General features: G+C 38.5%; 1 protein-coding gene across 3 annotated transcripts in view; it reads left to right on the top strand.

The window, feature by feature from the left end:
- Nucleotides 1–19,940, top strand: part of b3gat1a (beta-1,3-glucuronyltransferase 1 (glucuronosyltransferase P) a) — a 139,589-nt gene that overhangs the window by 106,234 nt on the left and 13,415 nt on the right. For 2 of the 3 annotated variants that reach the window (XM_047390609.1, XM_047390610.1), the window contains 4 exons: nt 1,992–2,156; nt 8,701–8,843; nt 13,849–13,920; nt 14,026–14,531. In XM_047390609.1, coding sequence (XP_047246565.1) covers nt 8,732–8,843; nt 13,849–13,920; nt 14,026–14,531 — 690 coding nt within the window. In that variant the 5' untranslated portion in view covers nt 1,992–2,156; nt 8,701–8,731. The remainder of the gene's footprint in view (nt 1–1,991; nt 2,157–8,700; nt 8,844–13,848; nt 13,921–14,025; nt 14,532–19,940) is intronic. The other variant, XM_047390611.1, reaches the window with a different exon arrangement.

The following is a 19,940-nucleotide window of genomic DNA, read 5'->3' on the forward strand; positions in this document are numbered from 1 at the left end:
CTTACCTGGCTGTTGTAAAACCATTAGTAGTATTTTATTTAATATAAAAGAAAGTTCATATAATAACAAAATATATTTTCACATGATTTCGGTCTTCAGCAGTGTACACAGATGTATTTCTGAGCCATGTTTTTTTTTAAACCAGGCCACCCAGAATTGTCCCATAGCGTATATTCACTGGACTATATAAATACACAGAATCCTTGCTCATTTTAGAGACGTCAACTATGTGAACCAAATATAACTTCAGGTTATGGTCAAAAGGTTCATTACCAGTCTATTTTGAATTTATAATCAAAGTATCCTTTGGTCAAAGTGTGAATGTTTAACACTGGTTTTTATTTCATTTTGTAGATGTCCAGTGAAAGCTGATCAGGTTGTTCATGGCTCGAAATGGTGGTCTGTGAAGAAAGATGAGGCTCCTTCTAGTTTCTTTTCTTACCCAACAAATTGGGTCACAATGTTTGGTGAAAACTAACCAATTTTTGTCCCCATTTTAGCCCCAACAGCATAAACCCAGGTTTAGGTTGAAGACATTAACCAGTCTAAGGAGATGGCTGTGTTTGCTGGTTTACCAAACTGAAGCTGCCTTACTCTCGTTGTGTATTGTTAACACATCTATCACAAAAGCACTGCCGTTTAGAATATAAATACAGCAAGACCAATCCATAACACCATAAATTCAGCCACAAACGCAACTGAAGACAGAGCTGTACCACCCATTCCTCCGGCCATCAGGGGCAGGCAGTTGAGCTACACTGTCAGGCTTTGGCCTTGTAAAATGAGTAATGAACAATAAAAGCAGCACGTAAAGTGCCACATTAAATTTCTCTATGTCTGCAGAGTTTTCTCTGAATAATGTCATAACTGGATTGGTTCAATGCACCAACTATTTATATGGATCTGGGGAAGGAGAAACACTCCAAGAACAAATTTTCATCTAGTGACAATTTTATAAGCCCCTAAATGAGCAGAGAAAGAGCAATGTAAAAAGTTCCCTTAAACATCAGTTATTTTGTGCATAAACTCTATTGAAGTGTGTGAAGAAAACAGGTTACCCAAAGATTTGCTGAATGAACTTACGTCAGCATTTCATTCAGTCTGTTTGTGTTCAGCAGGTAGATGTTCATTATTGAAGAATAAAAACCTCTTACAAAAATCTTTAGTTCTACTTATTGTTCTCTTTTAAACAAAGCTAGAGCCCTCCTAACTTATAAAGCCAGTGTCATATTCATCACTACAGAGCTACCTTGATTGGTTGACATTTTTGGCACATGAAGCAAAATCATGCAACGCTGCATTTCTGAGTCATGTTATAGCACAATGGGCATCAGTGAAATGTTGCAGACTATACAGTTCTTCTCAACACAACCTTACAGCTTTCCATTTTATATAAATTTCCTTCACAGAGAGAATGCTAAAAACAAAAACAGCATGCAGCAATCAAATGATACAGCAGGCACACATGACTAGCTGTGTGCAACCTCCACAGAAAGCAACATTGCCTCTGATACTGTATATTTGAATAAGACATGATGTGAGTTTATTTTTGTAACATCCCCCAACACAGACTGCTGGCAGGCAGAGGACCGGCGTCTAACCTCCTTTTTGTGTTACATTAGATAGATTAAAAAAATTTAAAAACAAAGCTTTTGTGTAATTCAGATTGGAATGAATTAAGTAGATTACATATCAGTATGTGACGTATTATCCATTTCAGACACACAGGACTGTGGTACATTGCAAAGAATAGCTTGGGTATTCTGTCTGAAGCCACACATTCAATTTTGACTTCCTCAGTTTGAATCAACAGGAATAGTTGTTTTATGTGTGCGTGTTAATTTTTTTGTAACTTACCCTTTTTGGTCGCCTACGTTCTGTACATTCCTTTTTTTTATATTATTTTGTTGGACTATAATTATTTTGTTCTTTAAATGCTTGCTCTTCAGGTGTATTTGCATCATGCTAACCAAAAGGATTTTATTTTTCAGGATCAGGGCTTTGGGTGGCCTGTCAGTGCAAGCAGCTGGAGGAAGGGAAACGGGCAATGGTGAAGAGTCATAGAGATCTTCACTGTTAGGCAGCCCATCAAGCATGGAGTGTTGCCTTCTCAGCCATGCATCAACAGTAGTGCAGTGATCCAGTTCTGACTGTGGGTAAGTTGTTTAAATTCACATACAGCACTATGCAAAAGTATTCAAGTCCCTTGAAAGTTTTCATATTTTTATCATAAAAATACTAAACAAAAATCTCTATAAACAACTCTGGAAGAGCTGCGGAGATACCCACAGTTCAGCTGGGAGATTGTGTCAAAATACCAACTGTTAGCCTTGCACTCCACAAATCTGTCCCTCTTTTATAAAAGAGGGACAGATTTGTTTTATTTGTCACGCTTTTATAAAAGCGTGACAAATGAAAGCTACTGTTAAGAGATGGTCATCAGAAGTTCTGCTTGTAGTTTGCCACAAGCCATTTAGATTTAGGGACCCAGAAAACAAGTGCAAGAAGATGCTCTGGTCACAGATGAGACCTAGTAATGGGAATTCCAGCTTCTTTTAGAGAACCGGTTAATTTCATTCACACAATAACGTAAATATACGCAAAATGCGTATTTTAATTTAAAATGCAGCAAGACTTAGATGTCTGGAGACAAAGTTTCTCATCTCCAGTGTGAATCCTGTGTTTAATAAATGACGCAACCACCAGCTCACAATTATATTAACTCCATCATCAGCTGTAGCGCTGGCCACACCCATTGCCAAATAGTCAGCCGGTGTGTATAACTGCTGACCCTCCACCCCTCTGCTAGTGCAGACAGATAAAAAAAATTGTGAGAGAGAAGAAAAAAACTGCTAATTTTCAAAATTCTAACTAAAAATAAATGTCTGATCAGGAGTTGGTTTGATTCATAAAAATTTTGTTTTTTGTTTTGTTTTTTTGTTGTTGTTCTGAGAAAATAACCGAATGTCATATTGATTTAATTGCTTGTCTTTAACTACAAAGTCAAAACCTGCTTTTAAAAGAGAAGTTTAACATCTGTCTTAATAAAGGACATCCCTGAATTGCAAACTGAAAAAAATAGTATTGAATGCTACTAAAATCTCTTATTTGACCCGGAATAATCCTTAGTAAATCTGGCTAAAGAGAAGTTTCAAAAGTTTTGCACACACATAGCAAATACTTTTTAAAATTTCCTTTTATGTTAGATTAAACAATAGCAATTAAAGAAATGGGCTAAAGGGGGCAATAAACTGTATAAAAGCTGACACTTGTGTGAAAATGATGTAAATACATTGTTAAGGCTTGCTCAGCCACAATGAGTGGATAACCTTTGGAAAGATGTTTAGTTAATTTCTTAAGTGTTCTCATGACATCTGATGGCATTGAAACCTCACCGAATTTAATGTTCCAATTTAAAAACCAATATATATTTCAAAATGCAGTGGTAGTATTTGTATCGTCTGAGGGAAGGATTTTAAACCTCTTCCGGATTCATTCCATAGATTCCTTTGGTTTAATTAGGCCCGAGCAGGAAGGCCTGCAAGGGCCTATTGTAATCGTTCCGTATATTATTATTCTGGTGACAAATGAATTGCCTTTTTCACGGCTTTAACATATTTAAAAACTTACCAAATTTGGCGGAGCCATCAGTCGTGTGTGAAATTTACGTATTTTAAGGGTTTCGCAAAAGTCGCAATAAAAATGGCTCAACAGCGCCCCCTAAAGTGAGATAGGCCAACTGGTAAGTCCTAGAGAGTTGAAATTTGGTACATAGCTAGATCTCCCCAAATCATGAAAAAAAGTCTCTTGGGGGTATGCCCTAAAACCAACAGGAAGTCGGCCATTTTGGGTCAAAGGGTCATTTTTGGACGTTTTTCACTTTTCATACATGTCGAACTTTAACGAACTCCTCCTAGGTATTTTGAGCTACCGGCTTCATATTTAGTGAGTATGTAGTTAAGGCATTGGGGATTAAAAGTTAACAAAATTGTAAGATTTTGACCATGCTGAAGGGGCGGGACCAGGCCTCAAAGTTAGCCTTCTCGCCGTAAATGTCAAACAGCAATAACTTTCACATACATTGGCTGAAATACACGAAACCTGGTATTATTGATCCTTCTCAGGTCACCAACAATCCTATCTGGTCAAATGATGACATCATTAAAGCCACGCCCCCTGAGAACAGGAAGTCACTTTTTTCGCTTGGAAAGGTCCCTCTGGGGCCGATTTGACTCAATCAACTTGAAAGTTTGTCTGATAACAGAAAACAAGTTGGTCTAACTTTGTTTGAAGCACAGTGACTTTTCATAAAAGGGTGTGGCCGTGGCCATACGTTCGGCTCTAAATTCCACATAGATCATCTGATCTGCACCAAATTCAATATGATTGATCCTTGTTCAGTCCCCAAAAGAGATCTGATGACATATTTGGTGGGCGTGGTCTAACCTTTCCACAGCGCCCTCTACAAAACTTAAAAAAATCAGCCCCAAGCCATGCTTTGACTGAGGACTGTGAAATTTGGTAGACATATGTAACTTCTCAGGACCTACAAAAAAGTCTGTAGGAGCATTGGTCCAAACCCCACAGGAAGTCAGCCATGTTGGATTGAAGTTGCCATTTTGACCCCATTTTTGCTGTTTCTAGTCCGCATATCTGAGTGAACTCCTCCTACAGCTTTTGACTTAGAGACTTGAAAATCACTCAGTAGACTCTTAAGGGACTGGGGATCAAAAGGTATCAAAAGCTTTTTGATACATGAAAGCGAGTGGGCGTGGCCACGCCTCAAAATATGACTTCTCGCCATAAAAGATTAAATTGATATAGCTCCTACAAGGAAAGTCACAGAGACCTGAAACTTCTAAGATTGATCTGCCTCTGGCCCTGAACAATATTCACTGATCAGATGCTGACATCATCAAAGCCCCGCTCCCTGAGAACAGGAAGTGTCATGTTTTCCTTTAGAGAGTCAATTTTTGATGTTCTTCACCTAATCAATGTGTCCCAAGTAACAGATAACATGATGGTCTTAGACAGTCACCAGTACTGACTGCTTTAGCTGGAGGGTGTGGCTATGATGGCGTGGCGAATTCTGATGTCACGCCACGGCCATACGTTTGGCTCTAAATTACACATGCATGGTCCGATTCACTCCAAAATAAATATGGTTGATCTTTGTCAGCCCCCCAAACACCTCTTTTGGATTACATTGGAATTTGGATCAACAGCGCCCCCTAGGACACTTAAAGGGCTATATCTCCCTCATACATCATTGGATCCACTTGAAATGTAGTATACATGATCCTGAGTTAATGATGGACATGTTGACACAGTCAATAGATGACATCATTTTAGCCCCGCCCACTAATAAACAAATGAGTGTAACTTCCATCAGGAAGGTCCAATTTGCTCCGAACTGAATATGGTTGATCTTTGTCAGCCTCCAAACACCGCTATTGCATTACATTGGAATTTGGATCAACAGCACGTTGTAGGATATTTCAAGTGCTCTATCTCCCTCATACATCATCGGATCCATTTGAAATGTAGTATACATCATCAGGGATCAATGCTGAACATGTTGGCACAATCAATTCAGCCCCACCCACTAACAAACAAGTGAGTGCAACTTCCATCTGGAAGGTCCAATTTACTCCAAATGTTGAATGTTTCTCGCCAGACCAAAACTCTGCATGACCGAAGATCATAAAGATCATACGATATGTTGCTCACAGTGCCACCTAGTGGCGACGTGTTGAAGTGAAGCAGTGTCATTGTCGGTGGCGTGCAACCGGCGATGCCAGGCTCCCGTGGTCGCTGCACAGGCCGAGTTGCGCTGAGGTGCGAAGGCCTTCAATGCTGCTTGCAGCTTTAATTCTAATTGAATTTATTTAAACTCTCACAGGAATGTGTTGAAAGTTTTTCTGCATAACTCATTGTGCTTAAAGACCTTCCACAGAATAATTTTGACCAAATTTATAGATAAATCTCTTCTCAACTCAAGCTGAGAAACCTTTGAAATACTTTTTTTTTTTTTGCTGAAAGCATTTATGTAACTGTTGAAGGGTGTGTGTCAGAGCTACAGCAACTGCTAAGGTTTAGGCATTAATAGTGTTTATTAGCAAACAAATATAATTGGCTTGTACAATTACAGTAAGCCTTAACATTCTGCCACCTTCATAAACAGCAGGAGCAGGAATAGGGAGACATATGATGACTCGTTTCATCATGAACAAAGCTGTAATAAATTAATCTGTGTCTGCATTATGTCTGGTTTCTTCTTTGTTTAATTGAACAGATAGCTTAATAACTGCATTTTTCTAGTTACAATGCAGGTATAACCCCAAAAGCTTATGTAGCTTCAGATGAGGCACGGTGGCGCAGTTGGTAGCACTGTTGCCTTGCAGCAAGAAGGTCCTGGGTTCGATTACCGACCGGGGGTCTTTCTGCATGGAGTTTGCATGTTCTCCCTGTGGATGCGGGGGTTCTCACCGGGTACTCCGGCTTCCTCCCACAGTCCAAAGACAAGCCTGTTAGGTTAACTGGTCACTCTAAATTGCCCTTAGGTTTATGAATGAGTGTGTGCATGGTTGTTTGCGTGTTGCCCTACGATGGACTGGCGACCTGTCTAGGATGTACCCCGCCTCTCGCTCATAGACTGCTGGAGATAGGCACTAGCTCCCCTGCAACCCACTATGGAATAAGCGGTAGAAAATGACTGACTGCCTGACACCCAGACCCTGCTAGGGGTGATGGAGGTATGTTGTCTTAAATTCAATGTTAATGAGCTATGGAGATCAGGGAGAATCAATAAAGCGACGTTCTAAGTGGAACATGTGAGACCTCCTTCTCTCCAGTCACCTCCTCAGGTTTTTCCAGGAGGAGACGGAGGTGTTTCCATCATGTTCCAGATTTGCAGCGAATGTCGTAGTGGTTTCTGTGAGGAAAGCCAAAGATTATGTGGATTGGAATTGGATTTAGGAGAAAGTGCTCTAGAAATTATCTACCTCTACGAAACAGAGACTGGGAATGGAAGACGGTTTTTCTGGTCAGAGCTGGTCAATAACATCGCATTCACTTAAACCACTGTAACATTTTTGCTTTTTACTCCACTTTACGTTTACACACAGGAATACAGGAGTACCCCACCTCCCACCTCCATTTCCAGTCTACATAATGTTCAGCTTGTATGTAGGTCTCGAGTTTGAAGGATCATAAAATAGCATCACATAAGACGTCAGAGGAAAGCTTTTGTCTTGGCCTCTCTCTGACTAGCTGTGAGGTTCAGCCACTGCATCTGAATTTATACTAACTGAAGATGCCAAGAAAGTCATCTACTCCAGGTAGAGCATCACTTAAAAAATCGTGAAACATGTCTTTAAGTGCATAGTACTCGTGTTTTGACATGGAGTGTGGTAAATTCAGCATAAGACAAATTTACCTGCAGTGTTTATAAACAGCACTCATTCTCTGTTATTTTGTAAATATTGCCTCTGACATGTAGTCAGATTTATTTTTTCAAAGGAAATCCAAACTGAAGCAAATGTTCTGGACTCGGGTGGAAAATGAGCACATTTGCCAAAGTCAACCCACAGTCTGGGGACATTATTTCATGCCATTTGGCCAGTAAATAATTTCTGGGCACTGGGCATTAATTCAGCACTTCAACCCCAATGATAACACTGAGCTCCTGGGCTTAAATAATAACTGGTACCAAGAACTCTTACAATGGCTTTGACCTTCCTTTTGGTGGTTATACCAAAATCTTTCAGTGATTTGCAGTCAAATCACATTACTTCTTTCTGCATTTTTCATGCTCTGTTAAGTGCATTGTTGCTATTTTTTAAATATATTTAGTGGCAGGCAGATAATAATGTTCTTCCAAGTAGTTAAGGTTTAGAAATTAAAAATAATGATTTAAAAAGTATTTGGCCCCTTAAATAATGGATTAACTGGGATTAAACACATTTTCTTTAGCGTTACTGGCCACACTCAAGGCCTGATTACCACCAGAACTGTAGAATCAATAAATCACTTATATAGAACCTGTCTGACAACATGAAGCAGGTTAAAGAATCGAAAAGAGCACCACATCATACCCGATCTAAAGAAATTTCACAACAGAAGGGATTTAAAATCAATGACATCTGTTAGTCTGGAAAGGGGTACAAAGCTATTTCTAAGCCTTTGAGACAACATCTAACCACACTGAGAGCACGTATCCACAAATGGAGAAAACATGAAACGGTGCAGAACCTTCCCAGAAGTAAAATTAGCTAAATTACAACAAGAGCACAACCCATCCATTAGGTCACAAAAGAACCAAGAACAATTTAATTCAATTTATGTATATAGCGCCAATTAAAAACACATGTCATCTCAAGGCATTTTACAATAAAGTCAATTCAATTGAATCATGCAGACGGATTCCAAGTAAAGTACATAGATTCCAATTGATCCTGGTTTTTCAAACAATGCAGTCAAGTTCAGTTTTTAATTCAAACTGGTGAAATGGATTTCTATCTAAGGAAACCCAGCATATTGCATTACCTTTTCTACAGTACGGTACATCTGTTTCTGAGAAGCACATAAACATTATCTATCTTTTTTTTTATGTTTTATGCAATTTTCTGATTACCTTAAATGCATTGTGTTACAGTGTGAGGAATAAAAAATGTGTTTCTTTCTCATGTTTTTGTTCAGATAATCCTGAGCCAAATAACCAATCCTTGAGATGCCGAAGAGAAGAGATATTCTTGCCATCGTGTTGATTGTGTTACCTTGGACTCTACTCATCACTGTTTGGCACCAAAGTGCTATAGCTCCTCTCCTTGCTATCCAAAAGGGTATGCTGAACACTGCACTTCACTGGCAATATCAGAATTGAATTGGGTCCTTGAACCTACCACTAAACTTCAGTTTTTCGATAAAGGGCTGTTCATGTAAAGGCACTCAGCATCCATGGTCACAAGCTTTAGCACAACTCAATACCACTTATCTAGTGACTGTAAGTCTCATCACAGTACATTGTTTACATCCACAATGGAGAATTAAAAGTTAGCTCTGCAAACCTTCCCTATTTTGTCCAACTGTCAGTCAGCTGAATGTAGCTGGTTGTGCAGCTGCATTTCATATGCATTTGTTTTTCTATTAATAAAAACCTGCCCACTGCAGGAGCTTATAAAGCAATGTCCTCCCACAGTTTGACCACCCACATGAGTCTTCTCGCTCAGCCTCATAGAATACCCTGCGTCCACGTCTGGTACCATGTTTGCGCTCCCGCCTGAGTCATTAACACCTACTGAGTCTCCCGATCATCTTCAGAGACCACAAACCAACTGTATAAAATGTCAACTGCGCTGCAGAGTAAACATCTAAATTAGAGTGACCGGACTCAATGAAGCTGTTTGCTTTCCATTCGTGGTGTCGACAAGGTCACGTCGAGGGATTAACAAATAGCCCACATTAACTCAAATGATTCGAAGCAGCTTGGTTAGAAGACAATGCACATATCTGAAGTCGTTTGTTTTTGCAGATTATCTAAACATACTCGGGCTGCAATAGTTTGATTAGCTATGTACAAGCATTAACATGACTTTTCCAGGAAAAATTTACATAAAAAACTAAGAAAAGTTAGGTTATGTTATTCATTGAAGTGGTACAATGAAGACACAAATAACTAGAAAATTAATCTAAACATTGTTTTTTGGCAATACCATTTAATGTAGTTCTTCCTCCAGGCTTTATATTGTGTACTCCTAAAAAGAAAAGCTGCTGATTTTTCTTTTTTTGGCAGTGTGCTCTCTGGCAGCCCCTGTTGAACATCTGGCTATCAGCCGTTTGTGTTTATCTTTGTGCTGCAGAAAAAATCCTTGCGCTTGAGCAGTGACAAAGACATCCTTTAATTGTGGCACAAAAGGAACAATGTTGATGATTCTAGAATCATATCCGGCCCTGTACTGCAAACTATTCAGGTAAAGCTATACCAGCATTCAAAATAGGAGTCAACCCAAAGGGGCAGGTTCATCTTTCAAAATAAGCCGTACCTTCTTTACCATAAAAATAACAAAATAGTGAGTCATATGAAGCGATATATGCAGAATTCAGCAAACAAGTGTCAATTAGGAAATAAAAACTGTCCATTCAGAAGAGATGCTCAACATGATATCTTCCACTTCAGATTAACATTTTTATTCTCAGGCAGATTCGTCTGAATGTTTTCATACACAATCTGTAGCTTTTAAGCCTGCAAGTCACAGATGCAATTAAGATGCAACTTGTCACAACTGTTGATGGAAGTAGGAGTGAAGCGCAGTCATAAATTAGAGGCTCAGGTTGACTGAAGAAATCAAACCCTTTAAATCCCAGAAGATTGCAGAATATAACCAAGCACAAACAGTCAAGTAATAAGGTTGTAAACAGCAACACAAGGGTCTGTTAACAACTAGGACTGTGAAGCCTGTACATATTCTGCTAGAACAGAAAGGTCAGTTATTTTATTCAAGGTGGCAACAACAATAACAATGTTCTTTCTGGCCAGGTCATTTTATACTTAACAAGAAATCAAGTGCAGAACTCCTACTTGCAATTACAGCAGATCCATTTTATATTTCCTGGACATAACAAAAGAAAAAATTGTTCTGCTAGAATGTGTGTAGATAACTCTAATGATTTCCCCACTAATGGACAAATGACACGAATTCGTATTAGATTCGCAGTGTGATAAGGTTGAGTAAAAACAAGCACAGTTTCACAAGTAGTCACATGCCTGTATCAGTTGACTTGTACAAGGGAAAGCCTGCTTTACAAGTCAAGGCAGTGATGTAGTGATGATGTATTGTTTGTGCAACCAGCCAGAAGGATAAAAATGGATAAACAAGACTCAGAAATAATTTCCGATAAGAGTAAAAAGGTGAAATACAGACTTTAAAGGTCTTTTTTCTCACCACAACACAAATATAAATGAACAAAAACCAATAAAATTAACACACTTTTTGATGAGTTTGTTAACTATGTGAAAAATGTATTTTCAGTTGGATGGAGAAAGTTCCACATATGGTCTTCACTATATGTGGGAAATTACATTGCAGGAGGACAACACCTACGTTGTTGGCACAGTTAAATGTATGGAGGGACTGTGATTAGTTTCCTTTAACATCCTCAAAAATATGTCTTTTGTTGGCTTGCTTGTTTTTTTTATATAAAATGCCAAAATATTGTGCTGCTAAGTTTTAAGGAAAAATAAAGAATAGTGGGAATCTGCATGAAATTATCTGTCACATCTCCCGATACTGAAGTAGCACCCCTCCCCTTACAGACTTGAGTTCGGTTTTAGCTCAGAGATCCACCACAAATCCATGTTACAACAACTGGCAGCATACCAGTCTGAGTTGCTAGGTGGTCATTCAGCTGCTCAGTCAGCTCGATCGTCCCTGTTTTTTGGCTCATATACCTCCAACGTGTCCAGACAACAGCTTTAACATCCTCCAAATCATTTCTGGTCTGTCTATGAAAAAAATCTTGCAGTCCTCATTGAAACATTTTTAGCAGAAAGCTATTATGCTGCAATGTATGCAGCTGGGCTTTTTTTTCCTACCTCTATGCTGCCCCCAATTGGTGGCCTGAGGCGAGTATTCGAGTATGTCTGTTTCATTTTCATATATTTGTTTCTTTTTTTTTCTCTCTCTCTTACTATTATTTAGAAAAATACACAAAACATTGAAAGCGGTGCAGAGTATTGAGATGTGGCCTCTGAAGCATTTGTCTGGCTAACAACAGGAGGGAAAACCTTACAGCTGTGCTGAATAACACTGTCTTCACTTGTCATTTCTAACGTTTAATCATTATTTTGAAACATAGAATCAATAAAAAATCTGGAACAAACAACAATTAAATGTATAGTCGTTTTCAACTCCTTATTAAATACTATGCCATTTTGATGGTCGGCACTTTCTAGATTAAAGAACGTATAACAAGCTAATATTAGCTGGTAAATCAGTCAGGCTATCTGCTCTGGTAGCCAGCCTGCAGTTGGCGGCTGAATACATATCCTGCTCATAGATCACCAACTGTAGTTTTAAAGCAGCATCACCTCAATAAAATTGGTAGGTGGTTTTCACATCAGGACCGTCTGTATAATAAGTGACCACAACTACTTCCAAACAGGCAAATTCATTGTTGTTAAATGAAAAGTGTAGCAGATTTATTTCACTCACCTGACTTGAAGAGTACGGCAATATGTGGGGGAGTGGCAGCATTGTGCTGCTTTGTGAAACTCTCCTTCTCTGGGATTTCTTAAGATGGACTTTAATCTGTAAGAACTGTGTGTTAATAAATTTTAAATGTCAAAATTTTTTAATGTTTGAACACCATGATACCGGTAATTTCTTCCTGTCTGAACAGTTAAGATATCAAAGAAACACAATAAATAACATGAAAAGTGACCTTTTAAGAGTGTTTGTTGTTGAATTATCTGTTAATTACCAATTCAAAAAGCAGTTGTTTGACATGAGACACTTAATTTATTTTCATGGTTAATAATTATTATTTTCACTCCAGGCGTATTTTTTCACTACAAATAGTGTAATGAATGAAATCAGGTTAATGCCATAAAATGAAGAAGGATGATGTTTGAAAAAAATGCTTCAATGCTGTCCATTGCCTCTGATTTAGACTGGCATCCCAAAGCAGTCTGCTTTATTCCTGTGCAAATAACTGTGTAATACAAACAGTTGTATTTTACTGTACTGCGGGACTCGAATAACAGACTCAAAGCATACAAATTCCCTGGCTACCAATGGCCATGTCCTAATACTAATTAAACTCCTATAAGGAGTAACTGAGGAAGTAAATATTTTAAACACAGATGAAAACTGACAAATGAGAAGGTAATATAAAACAAAAGAAGAAATGAAGGACAATCATGGGAAAACAATTGCTAACAAGAAGAAACCCAAAATGTATCATGTGAATTTTAACTTGGAATCTTGGAATCTTAACAGATAAGAATGCAATTTCAAATGTTTCTATATATAAGGATTTTTATAAACAAATTCCAGCAAATTACATTATTAATTTTATAGAATACAATTAAAAAGAGCAAGGTCCTTTGTTTATATTTGAAGGATTTCTGAGTCTAAGTTGTGGGACCAGAACTGTAATATTTGTGTCTGTGAGCCATGTTGACCACCAATACATATCATCAAGGCTTTACTGCTTCACTGTTACAGCTTTCAAAAGGAAAAGAGTGCTTCATTGTGACGTGAAAAATAATTTACTGCAATAAGTCCCAACATTTTCACCTTCCCACCTACAGAGAAACACTGGCAGACACTTGTGTCTATTGCTGGTGAAATACTCAAACACCACATGGCCAACGAAACAAGACGAGCAGCCTCAGCAACCTTTTACTATAGTATTAAAATTATTGTTGAAAAATATGCACATCATTATGCGGCCTAATTTTATTTGTACAGATAATTCTTTCTCTTATTTGATGCTTTATGACTCAAGAAGAGGGTGGGGTGTTGGGGTCCTGACCCCAGCTTTGAAAACCACTTTTGTACATAATTAGACATCCTTAAAGGTTTTCTGTTTATGCAAAGGTTTGCAGTGTGCTTAAAAAAACACAGTAAAGGCAAGAACAGGGGGAGGGAGTCTGTGGTGGAGTCTGGACCAAAAAGAACACTTTTCAGTCCAAATAGACTTATTTTTATGTTTACATTTGAATAAAACCCCATAGGCAAAGCTTTGGAAATAGCTGAGCTCATGTTTTTTCTCCCTCATTTCGCGCTGTCTCCCTGTCGGTCAACTGTTTTGTCCTTACACGGTGCCTGCTTTCGCTTCTTGCAGCCTGTCACCACCTAGTTAAAGAGATCTTTATCATTCCAGAGAGGCTTGCGGTCCACCACCACCGACTCTCAGGTACACTTTATCCCCATTGGGTTTAAGTCACCTGAGGCAAATATATAAAGAGCAGCTCAAGGTTGCATTAATGCCTTACGTGCTTTCTTATCCCCATATCTGCAGATGAAGGTGCCGAAGGGAAGAGGGAGACTGGTGGTCAGGACTCCAAAGAATACTGTGCCTCAGATAAGGACATTGTGGAAGTGGTGAGGACAGAGTATGTGTACACACGGCCTCCACCCTGGTCTGATGTGCTGCCTACAATTCACATCATAACTCCCACATACACCCGGCCAGTGCAGAAGGCAGAGCTGACCCGGATCGCAAATACTTTCCTCCATGTCCCCAATTTGCACTGGATTTTGATAGAAGACTCACAGAGAAGAACACCTCTTATCACGAGTCTCCTCCGAGAGACGGGGCTAAACTACACCCACCTCAACGTGGAAACACCCAAGAGCTTTAAGATACGAGGTGACACCCGTGACCCCAAAATTCCCAGGGGGACCATGCAGCGGAATCTGGCCCTGCGATGGCTTAGGGAGACCTTCAAAAACAACAGCAGCCAGCCAGGCATCGTCTACTTTGCAGACGACGACAACGCGTACAGCCTTGAGCTTTTTGAGGAGGTTAGTGCCAAAATACAGCATTAATGCTGCTGCCTTATCAGTCAAGTCTGTTTTCTGGGATTTTCCACAAATATTCAAATTTAGGTTAATGTCTTGCATTTGTCCAGCATAAATATGGATATTTTGTAAATACATTTTGCTCTACAACAAGAACTGTAAAGCAATCTCAACTCAGACTTGGAGTTTGCTTTGTTTTCAGCTTCTAAGAAAAACTGATTCCATATTCAGAAGATATAAAGATGCAAGTGAAAACGGTTTAGTTTTTTTAATTTCCCATCAAGAATAAGCAAAAATATTACAGGAGACATATCCTGCTTTTACATTCTTCATTTTCTCACTTAAATCATTCTGTTGTGCTCTATATGAAGTGGAACTACAATGCTTTGATCTCAATTCCTTGTTATTGTAGCTCTACTGGTTTCTCCTTTACCCCTGTTCTGAGGTGCGTCTGAGAGCAACTCGTTTTGGTGTGGTCTCTTTAAATGTTATTAAGGCACTTCGCACCCGCCCCCCCTCAAGGTCAAAGAGTGCTGCAACATTCATTTTTGTAGTTTGATAACAAATTTCTAGCGCCGAAGAAACAAGACAAAACTGCAAAAACAATGCAAAACTGTTGTAGTATAGTATAGCTGCTTTGATGCAGTTTTGCTTTTGCACACATGCTGTATTTTTGATGCAGTTTTGTTGTTGCACACATACTGTATGACGTTACATTTCTGCCTGAACACGATTGGCCTTTTTGATTTCAAGCAACAACCTTATTTATTTAAGCTGTTTACCTGATCAGCTCAAATTGACACAAGTAACCAGTAATGTGAATTCCTAACTTTCCCTTTAAATATATATGTAAGGAAAATGTATACAGTTTTTAAATTTGTGTTTCTTCAAAATTTGTTTCATGAGGTTCACACTTCAGTAATAAACATTTTACATCAGTGCCTTGCTATGCTGTATATTGGTTATTGTAATGTCCAAAACATGTTGTTAAACTACCCGTTGTCCTTTTTGACAGACAATTCATTAGCTCACAACAAGCCCAGTCAGGGGCTCTGAAGCTGGTCGAGTGATGTCAGCACACGTAATCAGAACATCTCAGGCCATCCATTTCAGCATCAGTCGAATTACCCAAGCGGACACGGTGTAGGTCCTGCGAGTATTAGCCTCAAGTCTTGTTAGTAGTGTAGACAGTGTCTGTGGCAAATGGAGGGCCCAGTATTGACGGGGACTGCCATTACCTTTCTCTGGAAATCAGCCAAAGTGCTCTGCCTTCCTCTGAGATCCTCCATCCCCTTTCAACATGCCTATTTATGGGCCAGCGTAACAACCCTGGGGGGCAAAGACAGAACAACGGGAGTGTAGAAAAACCAGGTGAAAGCCAAATAGGTACTGAGTTAAATGCTAATATAACATAACTATAACTAGCATTAACAAATTTAATGCGACTCAGCCACATGGGTAGGTGATTCATTAAGACACAGCATTTGTAGCTAATGCTCATTTGTAAAGCATACAAGGTTACATAAAACTGAATGAAAAACACCAGGAGAAGGTAACTTAAAGCAAACATAACTGAGTAAACCATAATAACTTGATAAAAAGAGAAAGAAAATGTGGTCATTCATGACTTTATTGTTGGCCTTTCTTAGTAAACTGCCTTGCTGTGAAAACAAATGCCTACACACAAAAAAAAGCTATTTGTACAACAGTGGCTTTATATAAAAGAACCCTGGATGTTCCAGAGGATGCGCCACACATTCTTGACCCTTTTGTTTCTGAGGGACTGATTCACAGAGTGACTGTGTGGAAACCAGAGATTGCTAATTTCTAAATTTCAAACTAGCTCCATACATAGATAAGTTCCTAAAAAAGCACTGCTGAGTTAAAAGTATCTCTTTTGTTGTTAAACTGACAAGGTTTACCCACATTTAAATTAGCCAATAAACATTTTTATAGGAGGAATTTTACCGACATTTGTCTATGTTTATGTAAATTACCGCCATAACAAATTGTTATGTATTAGAAAGACCAGAACATTCAGCACTGTTACGACTATGTAAAATAACTACCATAAAAACGACAATTAAATGACCTCTCTAAATAAGGTCCATTGCATTTCACCACTTGCTTGAAGTGCACTTAGAAATCTCTGAGGGTGAGGGTGGAATCAATGGTATCAGTGGGTAGGAAGGGAAGGCAGGGGCAGTGAGTGAGCACACTGCCACCACCCTTTCATTCATTTATTAAGTAAATAAGAACTCAATAAAATCACAGTCACGGAAAGCACAAGTGTCTTCTTTTTATTCCGAGTACATATTTACTATCAATACAGTCAATGCCTTTTATCTTGGAATAATTCACTTAAAGGAGTGAATCATTTCATTGTTTTCAACAGTCTGCAGCTGTGTAATTTGGAGCTCTGTGGGAATATTTTTTATTATGTATTTAATTGCTTCTGCATCTGCTGTGCATCTACAGAAAGGACAAACAGGACCTGACAAACATAGGTGCAAATTGTCGTGATTTGTTTATTGGTGTGTTGCACCTACATACACTACTCACAAAAATTTTGGGTTATTTGGCTTTCAGGTGAAAATTGAAAAAGGTCACGCTACAGTGAAACTATATCATAAAAGTAGGGCAATTAAGTTGAAGCATACTATGGTGATTTCCTCATCGCAATTTATTGAAACAAAAGCCCACAACAGTGAGCATACCACAACAAAAATGCCAGTGTCTGGAAAACCTGCTATGTTCCCTTGAGCATCAATTACAACTTGACCACAGTGTCTCATTCTGTTCACAAGTCGACTTATCGTCTGCTGAGGCACAGCATCCCACTCTTCTTTAAGGGCGGTCCCCCGGTCTTTGAGGTTCTGGGATACTGAGTTACGAGCCTCTAGATGGCAACTCAGTTGATATCATAGGCTTTCTATGGGATTCACATCTGGAGAAAGTGTAGGCCACTCTATTCGAAGTATCCCAGTCCCCAGCAGCCGTTCCTTAATGATGACCTGTTGTGAATGTTGCTGTTAAGCTAGCTCCTTGTTAGAGAACAGCAAGTTGTGCAAAAAGTACTGCAACAGTTGGAAATGTGCATTCATCTTGAGAAGGTCACATTTACCTAACCTGTAATGGTTATGATACATTTTAGGTTTATCCTGAAATTTCACCCAAAAGCAGAATATCCCTAATGTTTTGAGAGTAGTGTATATTTAGTGCAATTTGCATTGTGAATCATATGCAAAACTGAAGCTAATAGTGTGTGCAAATATTTGAACAAAACAAAAACCAAAAAAAGTAACAAATTGAGCTTGTGGCACTTAGTGTAACCATAAGTTATCAGTTTTTAAGAACACTGGTCTTCTTTCCAAGATCTTAATCGTTTGGGCTTGGTAGCTTACTTTTATATCTTTTAAGTGGCTTGATTGTTGTACAAGACTGGCACTGAAGAACTGACTGCTTTGGTGCATTATTCATTTATTTTTAGCCTCCTTTCATTGTCGACACACAGACTCACTCTACTCTGAGTGGCTGAACATGGCAGAGAGCAGATTGGTTAAAAACATGTTTCATAATAATGTAGATATGTCATTAGAACCAAAACGTTGGACTAAAAGTGAGATGGCTGGGGTGTCTTCTAAAGCAGCGTGTATATCATTTGATGTGAACTTCAGGATTGATAATTCCAAAACAAATTTTGTATTTCCAAATAAGTGTATTTTTATTTTAATACAAATATTAAAACAGAAACCACAAAAACGAAAAGTCAAATCTCTCAGCATTACAAACCAAATCTAACCAGTCAAACTGTGCTCAGCTCAAACACAGACCATGTGCTTGTAAAAAAATGCTGTGTGCTGAAACAAATTTTGGTACAACAGAGAACCTTTTTCATCTTGTTTGCATAAATGCACACCAAGACATTTCAGTTTTTCATTGCAGCAACAGAGACTTCAGGAAAAAAAAGGTTTGTTAATATGCACATACTTCATAGGTCAGTCCTACATGAAATCTTGTGAACACAGAATGACTGTGGGTCAGTGGGAATAGTAGTCTTCTTGCAATCTGAAAGTTGTAGGTTCAATTTCAGTTTTCTCCTTTCAGTTGTTGTACCTCTTGGCAAGGCACTAACAATCTGTGCATTGGTGGATGAATGCGTGCATGTTTGTGAGTGCAGCTAGGTGGATGTGGCTCTGGTGTAAAGCGCTTTAAGCGGTCAAAATGACTGGAAAAGCTCTATATGAATTTAGTCCTTTTAACACTTAATGGAAAATTAATTTCTCCCAGTTACAAATATGCGTGCAAAGAATTGCTTTCATTACTCAGGCCTTATAAGAAAGGATTACATTCTCCTCCAAAAACAAACTTATTTACTATTGTGGTTTTCATGTCTCGTGTCATCTCCTTTTCACCTGCTAAGTAAGCAGTCTTCAAATTTCCAACATCCATGAGTTATACATTAACATTCAAAATTTAATCAAACTTTTAAATAGTGGATGTACTACTGCATATTCCACAAAAATATTCTGGTTTTCTCAATCTTAAAACTTCTAAATCATCTTTAAGGTCCCAAATCAAGTCTAGTAGCCATTAGTATCTGGCATATAGTCTCATCTATTGCCGCACATTTTTTAGACGATAGGTCTTTCAACAAGAACAGAGAGGTCAAATAACAAGATGGGAAACAAACTTTTAAGACAATTTCCTATCTCCGGCTTAAAAGTACCAATTTTGACTATAGTAAAAGAAGATATCAGAACACAATTCAAAATCAGTCACTGTAAAACAGGGTACTACTATTAATTTTTACACAAAGACAAAATAAATAAGGCATTTACATTTTGAATGGCCTCTATCATCTTATATTAGCAATTGTTTGTTATTAGCATTACAAAAACTGCACTCTCTGTGTGTATGTCCTGGAGAATGCAGGTCCTTACCTTAACACTTATATTTCCAAAAGGTCGTGAACATTTCCAAGTTCAACCTGTAACGGGGCAAAAGCTCCAAAGGATAAACATTTATTTGCTGTACTCCATTAAGCCTTTGTTTTATCAACTAATAGTCTCACTCCCTCACAGCCTGAATGACACACTAACATCTGTTATAGAATATACAGTAGTTTGCTTTTCAATAGCATTCTACATCTCTGTGCTTCCTCTAACTGTATTTTAAACCCCTTATTGATACTTATGTAACATAAGGTAGTTGGGCTCACTCCTGATGGAAGAAAACTTCAGGATGGAACCAGGATAATTCTCAACTTGTGTCTTTACTGATCACAAATGCTCAGCAACCCCACAACATGAAAGAAAACACCGCTTCACATCCTGCGTTAGCGGTCACCTGACTTGACCAGCCGACAGCAAGAGCATTCAAAAGAGCCATTAAGTTGAGAGACTCAATGGA

This window comes from Girardinichthys multiradiatus, chromosome 18 (assembly GCF_021462225.1).
Source record: "Girardinichthys multiradiatus isolate DD_20200921_A chromosome 18, DD_fGirMul_XY1, whole genome shotgun sequence".
Taxonomy (NCBI): Eukaryota; Metazoa; Chordata; class Actinopteri; order Cyprinodontiformes; family Goodeidae; genus Girardinichthys; species Girardinichthys multiradiatus.